At 39.8% G+C, this 14,156-nt stretch overlaps 1 protein-coding gene across 3 annotated transcripts in view; it reads right to left on the reverse strand.

Moving 5' to 3' along the window:
* Nucleotides 1-136: 136 nt before the first annotated feature.
* Nucleotides 137-14,156, reverse strand: part of LOC120623324 (protein FAM102A) — a 119,790-nt gene continuing 105,770 nt past the window's right edge. For 2 of the 3 annotated variants that reach the window (XM_039889286.1, XM_039889287.1), the window contains exons 9-14: nucleotides 13,772-13,869; nucleotides 10,937-11,626; nucleotides 6,760-6,862; nucleotides 5,705-5,813; nucleotides 4,888-5,005; nucleotides 137-4,311 (exon numbers count right to left, since the gene is read on the reverse strand). In XM_039889286.1, coding sequence (XP_039745220.1) covers nucleotides 4,308-4,311; nucleotides 4,888-5,005; nucleotides 5,705-5,813; nucleotides 6,760-6,862; nucleotides 10,937-11,626; nucleotides 13,772-13,869 — 1,122 coding nt within the window. In that variant the 3' untranslated portion in view covers nucleotides 137-4,307. The remainder of the gene's footprint in view (nucleotides 4,312-4,887; nucleotides 5,006-5,704; nucleotides 5,814-6,759; nucleotides 6,863-10,936; nucleotides 11,627-13,771; nucleotides 13,870-14,156) is intronic. The other variant, XM_039889288.1, reaches the window with a different exon arrangement.

Here is a 14,156-nt window from a genome sequence, read left to right on the forward strand (position 1 = left end):
CATAATATATTTGGTTCCCAAGAATTAGGTTTAATTGTTTGTTATAAAATAGTATTTTGGGGGATCCGCCATCTTGACTACAAAATTAAGTCACCTAGGTTAATAAAGGGTTTTACAACGTCAAATAACACTCAAGTTTAGTTCTAAACACGTCCTTTATTCAAATACTGTACACAATGTATTACAAGATACAATAACGAGCCGCGAGTGGTGTCGCACGCGCACCGTCCACCTCGCAGTGAACACTGCCGCCCGCGACCGCACCCGCACACGCGATGTACTCGCTCGCATGGTTGAGTCGTTAGTCAAATGGACCGAGTAAATTCTGTACTACTGATTTTTAACTGCCAAACTTGCCACGTTCGCTGTAAAAGTCTAGGGGATTTGAATTTAAGCTTTAGAAACATGTTGATAAAATATTTTTTGCTCTGTCGTTACAATGGGAAATTCAAAAACGACTAAGAATGCGAGCGTGCACATCTCATGTAATGGATACTGCCTGTTCCTCCGTGACATTGAAGCCGTATCGACGCACAAACAACACATTGTGACGTCCATTTTAACATACATATTTTCATACAGTTACAAGGTCTCTAGTTCTATATAACATTGCAGCCTTATTGCATCGGCGACATAATTTGTGACGTCGAATTTTACAGTTCTTGCATGGACCTATGATCTCGCAAAGTATACATCGCACGTAGTTACGGTGACAATGTCATTAACAATCAAGGCTGCGTAAACTTTGACGTCACAGGGTGTTAACACGTGTCACGGTAACAATGTCGTATACGGAGACTCGCTCCGTGCAAGCGGAGCGGGAGTAGCTGCTAGCAACGGCAAGCCTCGCGCTTAAGCTGTAAGCCGGAAACACATTTGTAACAAGCTACGTGACCAGACGAAACGCAAATTATTAGCGCGTTGTATTTTCTCTGATCCAGAGATCTGATCCCCTATTGATAGATTTTAACATAAGGAACGTTGAAATATAAGCCATATATAAAAAATACATGTCGTATTTAATTACGATTAATTTAGGCCCTGAATCAAATGAAAACATTATAATTAATAGCTTATTGTTGCGACCACAGTGGATTAAACCGTTTTTTGAATAACAATTATTTGAACTACCAAATTGTTAAAATCGGCTTTGAATTTAGTGCAACAGTTACGTCAACAATCCCCACCTTAGGACTGAATGGTAAACGGTAGGCCTATATCAGTCGACATAGCATTCCCACGGATTTTTAATATCGTAAAACTGCGATTTTATAAGACTATACGCGCCGCGTGTTACAAGTGTGTTTCCGCCGTTACTTTAACATAAAGGAATGACTTAGATAAACCTTCTCGCTCTGTTGAACGCCTACATTTCTCCACGTTTCCCCCACATCACTCCACTCGTGTGGATAAGCCGTTTGGCACTTGGTTTGGTATTTACATTACAAAACAATAACTGGAGGGATTTGGAAGTACAGTTGTTTGGAACAGAATAATTTTGACGATCATGGTACAGCGTAATGGTTAGCGCACACTGGGGCGGCGCGTCGCAGCAAACTGAATTGCAAAACTCACCAATATTTAATTTGACAATCCTTTTGGGGCTCTAACTAAAATAAAATTGGCATTTCAAGCACTTTGATGTGTAATTATGAATATATCTCCTTTTTTTTCTAAGCTGATGGTGATAATGACTCAATACCTCTAATTACGACAGGGAAATAAAAAAAAAAATACTATGTTATCGGCACGAAAATTGGAATTGGTTTTGGAAAACATCTTTGCTAAGTGCTCATTTTGAGATATTCTAACGGTATTTTTACTAGGCAACTCATATAACCTACTTGTCTATGGCTCATGCCATATTTTTCAATTTTTGGTTATTAAATAAAGGCGAATTATTTTTTTTCCATCTGCCAAGTGTCAGTTTACCAGTCTCGTAAACTTTCCGATGTGCCGAATCGGTGTCGTAACATTAGATGGCGCCTAACGTCGATACTCATTACATAAGAGTTAGCGAAACGTGATTCCTCGGTTTAGTGGAAACGGGCAGTAGTCCCTTTAAGGTCTATACACTCATACGTCAGCTCTATTCGGGGCCGGAGATAAAACGCAATTTGTATGAAATAGTTCATATTATTAGTATTCGTGTCATTACGCATGCTTTTGACGGTTTTCAACGCGGCCCGGACCCGGAATCCCCTGACCATGCCATAAGTGATATATACATAGTGAGTGACCTTCATATTTAAAGCATGGAGTAAAGTTTAATTGAATACGTTCAGTAACTATAGTATCTATTCAGCTAGACACATTCACACTAATTATATTAAATGCCCCGGTATTGTGTAACTTTTCTGACGGTTGCTAACGAATTGCGAGCAGTCACCCGTGTGCAAACCTTGCGACGCGAGTACGGACGCTGTTGTGTTGAATACATTTTGTTGTTGTTTAAAATAAAGTTTAATTTGGACTGTCGGGTCATCACTCGGTGTGCAACTGTCCGAGAATTACACAATACCTGGGCTGGTATCAATAGGTTTTGAAAGACATTAGGATCTGTCAGTTTACTCCATGCAAAATCAAATAGGACAGGGATTGTGGTCTGGGTGGCCAATGTACAGAAAGACAAAAACACCTGCCCCAATATGGACTCAGAATCCCATCCCTAAAACTGTTTCAACTCATAAAACCTAACTTTTGAAGATAACCTAAACCGTCTATATATACGAGAAGAATATAGTAACTTCTATCTAAGATCTAAGTAAGCATCATTTTAAATGGTTTTGTATCATTTAAGTTTCTTGAAGAGATAATAAAAAACTTTTCAAACTTTCAACAACTCATAAGATTTTAATTTTGAGTTTAAACAGTTTTCACAACACGGGTGGAATAACTTAGAGTGAGCAGTGTTTTATTGCCTATATGGAGAGCACGCCCCTGGAAGTACATAGTAATATAGTATCGTGGAGGAAGCCCTAACGCAAACATAGGAACATTCAGTCGTATTGTAGGTCGTCATATAATTGAAAGACTAGCCTACTTAGACGATAAAATAAAAAATTGTAAATCATACAAAACCGCTCAGGACCCCGATTCTGTGCGACGTAGATCACAACTACTCGCAAAGCTGATATTGTGACGTCAATATTTTCATACTTAGACATACACTAGGTATTTGATGTCACAAATTGCAGTTACGAGTACTTTATGATTTGAATGAAACACGAGAATAAGGGCTCAGTACCCCTAGCACGAATTTTTATAGCTCCGAGCACTGATAGTTTTCTATACCAGTAAAATATACCCAAAATTTCTTGTTTATAAGTCGTACTACCTGGCTACTCGTTAATAAATCAGTTTATTTTCGGAAACTACAAAAACTCGGACTCGGCGTACACACTGCACCGACATCGGCGAGCAAGAGTAGTAAAAACAACATCGATTAAATTACATTATATACTGTAAAACAATTAGTTTATGGCATAAGTTATATTATATTATGTATAATTAAAAAACAATAAATATTCATAGTTTTGTCATACGAGCCCGCCCGCGGCTCCGGCCGCCATATTGCATGAACGTCATATAGATTATAACAACATTTAACAAGCGAACTCATATCTGTACACGACGCAACGAATTTTCGAATTCAGACGCGGCATATTGCGTCATGTATGACGGGCTTTCTTTCTCCATGACATTAAAGTAGCACACTATTTTATTGCTATTTATGACGTCAAAATTTATAGTTCTTGTGTAAAGAGGTATCAAATTTGACATCAAAAATATATGTCGATTCATGTCATAGAGAATCAGCACCATAGTGCAAAACATGTACATCTCGACAACGTTGAAGATTTTAGTGAGTTACGATACAAAACCAGCCCCAAAGTCGATCATTTTTTACGACCTATTCTTATATATAATAGGTTTCGCTAGTGGCGGTTGCAGATTAAAAATTTATACAAGTCAAGCCAAGTCTCTTTGTTTGTGACTCTACCACCGTTTCACTACGAGCTTATGAATAATAAAAATCGGTATTTCGACTGTATAGTATCGAGATACCGCCGACGTTGTCGAGAGGTAAACACGCACTCAGGGTTCAGGGCCCCGGCGGCCGGGGCGCGGGGCTGCGCCGCGAATCTCATATAATACTGTCCACTGTGTCCCACTGCGTCCGGCACCGCACTGCACAGGTGCACTGTGTCCCGCCGGCCCTATCCGGCCGATAGGGCGCCGTGACGTCACACGGGGTGCGCGGGCGGCGGGGTGAGGCAGAAGGGCGCCTCCTCGCGCACCGTTGGCTACCTGCAAGCGACACTGTTTATTTACAACTGTTCGAAAATGTACAAATATTCTTTACCAAATATATGTAAGGCCATTTGACAAAAACTGTTCTAAAAGGAGTACCGTCCTTTTCACACTGAATCCTATGGAAAAGGACAGCATTATATATCTATCTATCCTTAGTTTCTTTTAATGATTACTGTACAACAGAATTACTACCAATAAAAGTCTCGATAACACTCAATTTAGAGAAACATTTCAAATTTCAAGTTCAGAAATTATTTAACAGTTCCGATATATAGTATATATATATATATATATATGTAGTATATATTTCCCTGTTGCCGAGTGTGAGATTTTTTACCTACGACAACAATTATTTATTTTTATTTATATGGAATCTAAGAAGCGCAATCTAGTTACAATACTGCGAAACCGTAATGTCATTAGATTTCGCTTTACCTTATAAAAAATAGTCAATTTTCATGCGTTTTCATATGTTAGCGTAGGTAGAAAATCTCACACTTGGCACTTAAGACTTAATAGCCACGCTTCTTAGCGTTTTTGGTCCTTCGAGCCGGATTGCCGTAGCCGTACCTGTTGTCGTGCGGATGCAACACGACGCGCTGGTAGTCTCTCCGGGCCAGCTGCTGACGGCGCCGGGAGCCCAGCTCGGCCGTCCCATCGCGGGTGATGTATAGCTGCAGACCCGACGCTGGGAACACACGACAGTAGACCTTAACTAACTTGATTTAGAGTTGCTAATCCTGTACGATAACAAAGCTTGGATATTAATACCTCTAACTAAATTAAGCTAAATATTAATTGGCTGTGAGATGGGGATAACAAAAAAAAACCGGCTAAGTTTGTTGTGGGCTCTTCTTAGACCGGATTTATCGGATGTAGTTATCACTTAATCTCACAATTATGGAGACATATTAAGTACCCATAAACATATAAAGGCCAACATGAATAAAATTAAAAAATTGTGACGGTCTCGACAACAAGCTAGATGGCGCCACAAGATCTTACATCGCGCGAAATTTCAAAATTAGGTCGATATTTTATAAGAATATACGTAGCTTCGGGACAATTGATTTCTGTATACCCACGTATTTCATAAGAATACTAAAAGCAAAACCTATTATGCAAATTTAATGTAACTTGTACCTATGATTATTTTTAGAACAATAAACATAGGATTCAATAACATATATAACATATAATATATACAACATATATATGAATGACTTCTATAGTTGAACTTAGGTCCCCGAGCACAACTCAGAGGACGATCTTCCTATTGTAACGGTGGAGCGCATCGTCAAGACTTCCGTACAACTCCATCTCTCTCCGACAAATGTATGGTATCTGCCTCCATGAACTATGAACCTAGAGGTTTTGCGGTACTCACTCTCGGCGGTGTCGTCGACGGCGTGCTTGAGGTCGGTGGCGGCGAGCAGCTCGTCGATGAGCGAGTCCGGGTTGACGCGGGTGTTCTCCACGCGGCACGACACCACGTGCTGCAACCACATGAGAGCGTTAATACGCTACTTGGGAAAGGGGTGCATGCCGGCGTGAAATTACACTATCCTTCCTAATATTATGAATGCGAAATGTGTGTATATGTCCGTTTTTCCTTTCCTTCGTGCCCTAAAAGAAGAACCAATCTACTTGATTTTTGACATAGAGTAGAATGAAAGGGAGAAGAGTAACATAAGCCTTTTATCGCAAGATAAAAAACTGATTTGTGTAAAAACAAACGTAAGAAGCGCGTACACAGAGCGCCTAAAAAATATTAAACGTGGAATCGATATTCTAGATAAATAACAGCACAAGTTTATCATACGCAGTGACAACCATAACATCAGCTGTTTAAAATGCAATGATTACTATGGCAACAGAAATTTTTTTACAGCTTCAACTGATTCTAAATAATTGAGTGTGACAGGGCAAACTGAAACTGTACGGGCTTTATTAATAAACATGGCATTTGACATGTCACATGACACTGCAGGCCGATTATGTACCTCAGTTATTCAAATACCGAATTTAACTAGCCCACTTTTATAAATTTATAATAATGGATTGGGCGTTATTTGATAGCATAGTTTTTACTGAAAGAAATCAGATACAGCCCTAATATCACATGCAAAAGTACAATCAAGTGCCTCCTGACACTATATTAGGTACGCGTCGCGTAGCGTAGGTACTATGCACGTGTCGGTCTTTTATCTTCAATAGGGTTGTCATAAGTAAACACTTAGAAAGTTTTGAATAAGTTCGTATGGAAAAATAAATATTCTTCTTTTGATTTAATGTTTTTACAGGGTGATTCCTTATGAAATATTCTTATGCACCTGTCCACATTATTTCATAATTCATTTACACGTTGTATATTAGTATAAGCTCAGTCCCAAAAGCTCTCCTACTAGTAAAAGAAGAGTTATAATGCCCTAGTGCAGTGACCTGCTCGTCAGCGGGCGCGAGGCGGCGCTCGTGCGCGGCGCGTGCGCGCTCCAGCGACCCACTCTCGGAGGCGGACGCCGTCAGCGAGCCGGACGACGGGTTCCTGCAACACCACACCTTTATACCCGCTTCTCACACATCCGAGTGCCCACTGTGAGATTTTTTTATCTACGTTTACTTATTCGATCGCGTGAAAGTTATCTACGATCTATACGGAATCGAAGGAGCGTCATCTTTACAGAGTGATGTAAAGACTGTATAAGTATTTATGTGTATTATTTTCATAAAAATATTCATCAGCTATCTTAGTATCCGTAACAGAAGCTACGCTTACTTTGTAGCTAGATGGCGATGTGTGTTTTGTCGTAGTATAAAAAAAATAAAAAAAAATACTCGGAAACCGTACTGTCACTAGATGGCTCTCCTTCGATACCATATAATTCTTAGTTAACTCTCACGCGATCGAATAAGTAAACTTGGGTAAAAAAAATCTCACACTTGACACTCTGATGTCATAGTTAATTTGAGATAAGTAGAAAACAATCTAACATCGATTTTCACTGCATAACATCTAAACGTTCGCAATCGTAGTCTTAAGATCAGCAAATTGGGACTAATCTAGTATAAAAGCTCACATTCGCAGAGAATTCACTACTCTATAAAGAGTTACATAAGGTCCAATTTGCTTTGTGTTTCAACACCCTGAAACTCTACGATTGCGAGCGCAAATCTCAAGAGGTATGAGAAAGAAAGTCCAGCGGGATAAGCTAAGAATTAACCCCAAAACGGAATTCAGTTATCTAAATTGCGACGTGGCGTCGCACAATGGGCGTAAAGTCGCTTACCTTTCACAGGATTTCTACATAAAGAGTACTTTAGTTGAAATCCTGCTCTACTAATAAGGATTAACAATGGGGGCTTACCTTTTCCTAGATCTTTCAGTTCCATTTAAAATTAAAAAAAAAAAAATTATACGAAAGAAATGTAGTCGAGCCTTTACCGCCACATTAGCGTAACCCTAGAAGGTTTATTTAAATATGTTAATAAGTTCTATCAGAAAAAGAATTATTAGCACTATACTATGACAACAATCATTATCAATGATTTAATTTTCATTGTTACATTTTTAATATTATGACTTTTTATATCTTTAATGAAGGTAAAGATATTTTTTTGTAAAATATTGCATGCTGTAAAGCGGAATTTTGGTGTTCTAAATCAGTGTTTCTTCTATATACAAACCACCAAAATTCGCAATAAAGAAATTTGAATATTAACCTTTTTTTTTTTAGTTTTAGATTTTTCGGATACGCTAATTCGGCGGTAAGGGCTCGTAGTGTTTATAATTAAATATATTTTTTTAATGTCCAATTTTGTGAGGAGGTAGTAACGTCCAGTACAATTAGTATAAAATTTTAATAAAGAAATAATATGTCTCTATCTTTAGGAAATATCGCAACAATTTAATAAAGGAAATATAATTAAAATCGAATAATAATAATATTAATAGTAATAATTACTGCTAATAAAATATGTTCTATAAAATAAATGGTGTTCAACTTAATAAACTAGTTGTTATGTTTTTAGAATTATGGTAATGATGTTGGGGCCTTTATAATTTATTAGGATTTAAGATTAATTTCAGATGCGGGTATCGACGGGAGTTAACTACGTTATTAAAATTAAAATACCATCAAAAAGAAGAATTCCTCCTATTTATGAAGTCGGTTAAATAGGTTATGTTTTTAGATTTTATTATGATGAACTAACGATAATATTATATGATGGATTAGATTTTAAATAAAATTCAAGGCGCCCATTTGAAGTCCGAGCTTTATGCGAGGTTTTTTAAGCGCCGAGAATTTAATCACTAAATAAAGATACACGTGTATAATTATTCTTCATTATGCAATACATTTGTTACGCAGATGAAAATTATTGCTATAGAAAGAAAAAAAAGTGGGACAAAACTATATGATAGGCTGTAAAAACCATTTGATAGGCGAACAAATGTATTGAAAATCGCTTATGTATTTTTTCTATTTGTTTATTATTGATACGGGGGTTAACAAGAAGTTAAACAATGCCTAACTAAAATAGGTACCCCTAATGCTCCCATGCACAAGCATCGTAACTGCATTATACAAGCTGAAGCGATTCCGAAGCGGCAAAGGTAAGCAAAACATGCTTTAAACAGAGTTCAACCGTACGCTAAAACTACCCTAAGGGTGCTTTCACATCAGGCGCCATGTGCCGCGCGTCTATAGCGCCAACGCTTCCCCACGCTGCTTCGTAAATGTTTCTTTTGTATAGTTTTTACCAATTGTGCATATATTATTTATATATTAATATGTTTAATGTTCATTAAACAATTACAAATAATTAATGAAAATCTCAGTTATGTCTTTTTGTCGTAAAAAATCCGTTAAATTTTTAATGGTAGAGTAACATTAACTGTTTGCAAATTCTACAACGCTGGCAATATCTTTTTTGACGATTGGCAGCATCCAATGTTTATATTAACGCGGAGCAGCGAACGGCGCGGCAAATTGCGGCTAATTCGAGAGCACCCTATTGTTTTACAATTCTTAAGACTCAAACAACGATAGTAGGAGTCCAATCTAAACTAAGAATTAAATTACTTATTGACTATGTAACAAAAATATAGAGATATTAAAATATATAAGAATTTATTTTAGTAAAAATCTGCAACTAAATCTGTAAAAGCACACTTCTAACATCGACACGAAACAACATCAAAAAACATACACACGGCTCCGTGTGTCTGTATGTGTGTGGGCTATGTGTGCGTGTGACTGCGTGTATGAATTAAAAAAAATAGGATTGTAAGAACTGGGGTTTCCATTTATTCTTCTTCCACAAGCACCAATAAATTTATATTTGTGTACTTCTTATGTAGTACAGAATTTAAAACTCTAAAAAGAATAAAACACGTCCATGTTAGTGGGACTATGCCTAATGGTAATTGATAATAATTTTGGCACAATATGTATGTGTTGATGTTATGTACTTTGGGGTTTTAAGGTGCTGGAATGGCGACCCCGCACCGGTAAACGCAGCATAGGTCACCCCTCAAAGAAGTGGACAGATGGCATTCGCGGGGTGCCGCTGTAGGGAAGCAGCCCAGGGCTGTGGATTGTGGAACTCCCTACAGACCTATGTCCCGCAGTGGGCGTGAATCAGTTGAATTGCTGATGTGTGTGAGATGTGTTTGCGCGCGTGTGTGTGCGTGTGCGTGCGCGGAGCCGTGTGCGCGTACGTGTGCACGCACAGCGCGGAGCTGGGGCGGCGCGGCAGCGAGCCGTCGCGCAGCGCCGCGCACGTGCAGCCCTCGGCGCCGCCCGCCACGACCGATCCGGCTGGCGCGGCGGGCGCGCCCGAGCCGCCTGCCTCGCGCCTGCGTGTCACCAACGACTTAGCACGCCTACATATACCACTGGGTATGCTTTGCGGATCCATATATTCGATAGACAGAATAAATGGTCGCAAATAAAATTATGTCTTTCATCATTTTATCTTCTGATAAGTAATAATTTAATTTTAGGATATTGTTACGTCTACACTATCGATGCCGCGATGTAGTTTAGGATCATCGACAAACAACCTAAAACGACCTTGGATCCAATTAGCGCTTGTCAAATAGAATAAAGCTAAATGTTTTCATCGATCAATAGAAATTTACAAAAAACGATGGACCGATCTGATCGATCCTTGTAAATAGCTCAAATCGATGAATCGACGACCGGATCTTTAAATATGTAATATGTTAAAAAAATACGAGTAACACGAAAGTGTAATAACATCCTATAAGATAAAAACACAAGATAAATTATTATTTGAGACGGTGCACTAACAATTTCAATTCGCATAAAATAAATATATATTTATACCAGCAACATATACACACAAATAAGACCTTACACAAGAGTACTTCCCGTAACTATATATGTTTATGTCTCACCCATGTTTCACACAAAGACATTCAATAAATATAACAAATATTAGCACATCTTGCAACCTCGAGCAGAACTTCACTCGAACGAGCGAGAAAAACAATATAGCAGTGAAGTGGATTAGAGTGAGATGGCAGTGGGAATGGAGTCAGTCGCAAGCCCGCGCCCGATGCAGTTAGTGGCGGCGCAGGGAGGCCGCTCACCTGGGGCAGTCGTAGCTGCGGCGCTCCGCCTCGCTCTTGGGCGTGGACGCCAGCGGGGCGGCCAGCGCCTGGTTGGACAGACTGCGGAAGCGGTGGCGCACGTCTATCCTGTCCATGGAGTCCGTCTCCGCCTCGGACGGGATGCAGTAGAACTCGTCCTCGATACAGCCGGACAAGCGGTTCGCGTTCGATATGAGCGAGTTCTTGCGGTGCGCGAGCGGCGTCAAGAACGGAAAGTTCGTGAACAGCTCCTCCGTTTTCCGGTTCTTCTCTATCAACGCGGGGATCGTGTTCAAAGACTTCTGTTTGAAAATCTGAAAGTTGGCCAACGGTTGCACTGCGGAGATGATCACGGAGGCGGCTTTTTTCTTCTTGTCGAAATACGTCGGCATGGCGAACGAGTTATCGTCGAGGATCGTGCACTCCGGCGTTTTGTACTCCTCGCTGGAGGGCGAGTGGAGGACGTGGCGGGGGATCAAGTCGGGGGGGTTCGTGAGGGTGGCGTTGGGGGTGAGGTACACATCGGAGCCCGTCAGCGTGGAATCGGACATGGAGAGATAAACGTCGGCCGACTCGCTGCGAACTGTCTTCTCCAGCAGTAGTTTAGCGAGCGTCCGACCCGCATGCTTGCAGCTCTGGGCGGGCGCGTACACCGACGTCGTCGTGGTGGTCGTCCGTTCCAAGCGCACGCTGCGGCCGTTGCGGGGAGGGGAGGGGAGGCGGGGGGAGGGGGAGAAATAAAAAATAAAAATATATAAAACTTAGCATCTACAGATGTGCCGTGGAATTGAGAGAGTCGGCTGCCGACGATTGCTGGCTACTATAGCACAAAAAAATTAAGCCAGAGATTGAACGATAAGCGTACGATGAAGTTAACTTTCGAGACGTATCGACCGATTCATAAAAAACAGTAATTAACTCCAACTGAGTTCAGTCAAGTGTAATCTGCAAGCATTCCAGCAAGGTCGGCAGCCGACCCGAAAAGGGGTTATTGATGTCATGCCTGTACACGCTGATTCAGCAAAAACAGGGCAATCGAGCAATGATTGAGCGTGTTAGTGACGTGCCGAGCACTCGTGTTAGGGGAAGCGGTACGGGGCTGTACAGTGGGGCGTTGTGCTGTCGCTAGCGCCGCTACAAGCCAAAAACGTCTCCGACTCAAACCGAACCATACAACCAGGCTGGTGTACAATACTGGAGAACCAATCTCCACAAAAAAACAACAACTATACTGGAGGAGAATCACACTTCCAACAATTCATCCGATTGTTTATAACTGCAAAACACCACTAGAAATTATGCATGACAACCGCGTAACTTCGGGTTTTCAACACCCTATGACATGCGCCACGTGTTCACATAGGGTGGCGTGCGATGGCATCGTATCACGTCGGGTATTGGTACTAAACTTATAAAACACCAACATAATTTGAATCTACACTTGCGACATCGCGTTTAATGTTGCTAATGTGTTGTCCAATCCAATTTGTCATATTTTAATAGAATTTTGTGACATTCTGTAGCATGACATATCTCATGCATTAACAAATGAAACCGACCATAATTATTTAACTCTCATAAAATTAATGAAAAATGAATGTAAATTGAAATATGAAGTCCATATTAATCAGTTTCAGACAGAAAACAAAACCACCATATAAAAAAAAAACAAAAAGACTTTTATAAATAAAGTAGATTAAATATGAAAACCTCTTTTTCTCTTTTTGATTTTAAGTCACCCAATGTGGTCATGAAATGCAATAAAATGCCACCAAGTTCATGCTTATGATAGCAAAAACGGTAACAAACATTCACTCAACGCATTTGAGTGTATAAACTGTGTTCAATCAGCTTATTTTTTATTTTTGCGGGTCCACTGTTATAATTTCTTAGTAGGTTTCTGAAGTTTCGCCACGAATTCATAAATTGTAATAACTAATGTAATTAAACAATTACACGGTCTATTTGCTATAATTGTATTAGACAAGGGCATAAGTTAGAAGGTTGTAATTTTATTATTACCTAGAAATAATATACCTATCTGGTAAGTATCCACCTATATTTACAGTCGTCATCATCAGCCAAAGTATTATCCTTTGGAATTTTATTTTTCTCTTATAGCAGAGATAGAGTTTAATGTTTAGATGTACAACATATCGTAAAGAAACCTTAGGCTGCTAGCATTGTCCGTAATAACCGTTTACAGACTTAAAGAGACAAGCCGTCCAAATTCTGGACTCCTAGTCAGTCACCCATCCTTCGGTCATCACTTATTAACCGAACTGCCTACACTAAGCTATGTGTAAATTACAGGAGTTTTTGGTTTAAGTTTTTATGTAAACAAACATTACGAGTTGCGTTGATCTGTTAATTGTGTATGGAGAACGTTCCATACAAAGTGTGCACAGACACGCGACGTTTCTTTACTTGAAATGAGAGACTGACTGACCCACAACGTAAGTTGTGGAAACTTCATTGGTTTATGTGATATAAAAATACTATATACTGTTTGTTTCCCTTGAAAATCTAATAAATAAAAACGTGCCCAGTGCCGGATGAAAGCTTTTTGATGCCCTATCTAACCTGCTAGTTTCCTTATCTACTAATAAAATAGTATCCGTCATTGTGTGCAGGAAGTTCATTCTGTGGCTACTTTAAAATATGTACGAAAGACGAAAGAGTAACGTGGCCTTTTTTCATTTATTGCAATGCTACTTTTAAAATACCCGCATACAAAAAACCTTGTCTTGGTGTTCTAGCAATCGTTCTTTCGGTGGGTTTTATGGTGCACTCCGTGACGGGATGCCCCAAGTAATAGCTTAAGGAGCTTCGTACCTGTTGTGGTGCGGTCGCGGGCAGTCGGCCGAGTCGCCCTCCGAGCTCTGTCGGGAGTGCGCGGACGCGGCCGACACGGAGCTGCCGTAGCCGGACGCCTGCGGGGAAACGATCACATCATTTACTTCTCTTGCTTAGTCAATTACTTGTCAAGGTTTATTAATCACCCATGTTTAAAAAAAAACTATATTCAGCAGGTTGAGGAACGTTTTACCTAACCGCTTGGGTGTTTTAAATTTTTTTTTTACAACGATGTTAAGTGCGAATTCGAATAGTAGCGGTTATTCAACCCAGTCAACGCCCACTCAAAATGCCGATTAATGGATTTCGTTCCCAAATATAACGAGCAAATGTGATTTTTTTACGACTAAAACTTATTAGTTTT

Source organism: Pararge aegeria, chromosome 4, assembly GCF_905163445.1.
Source record: "Pararge aegeria chromosome 4, ilParAegt1.1, whole genome shotgun sequence".
Classification (NCBI taxonomy): domain Eukaryota; kingdom Metazoa; phylum Arthropoda; class Insecta; order Lepidoptera; family Nymphalidae; genus Pararge; species Pararge aegeria.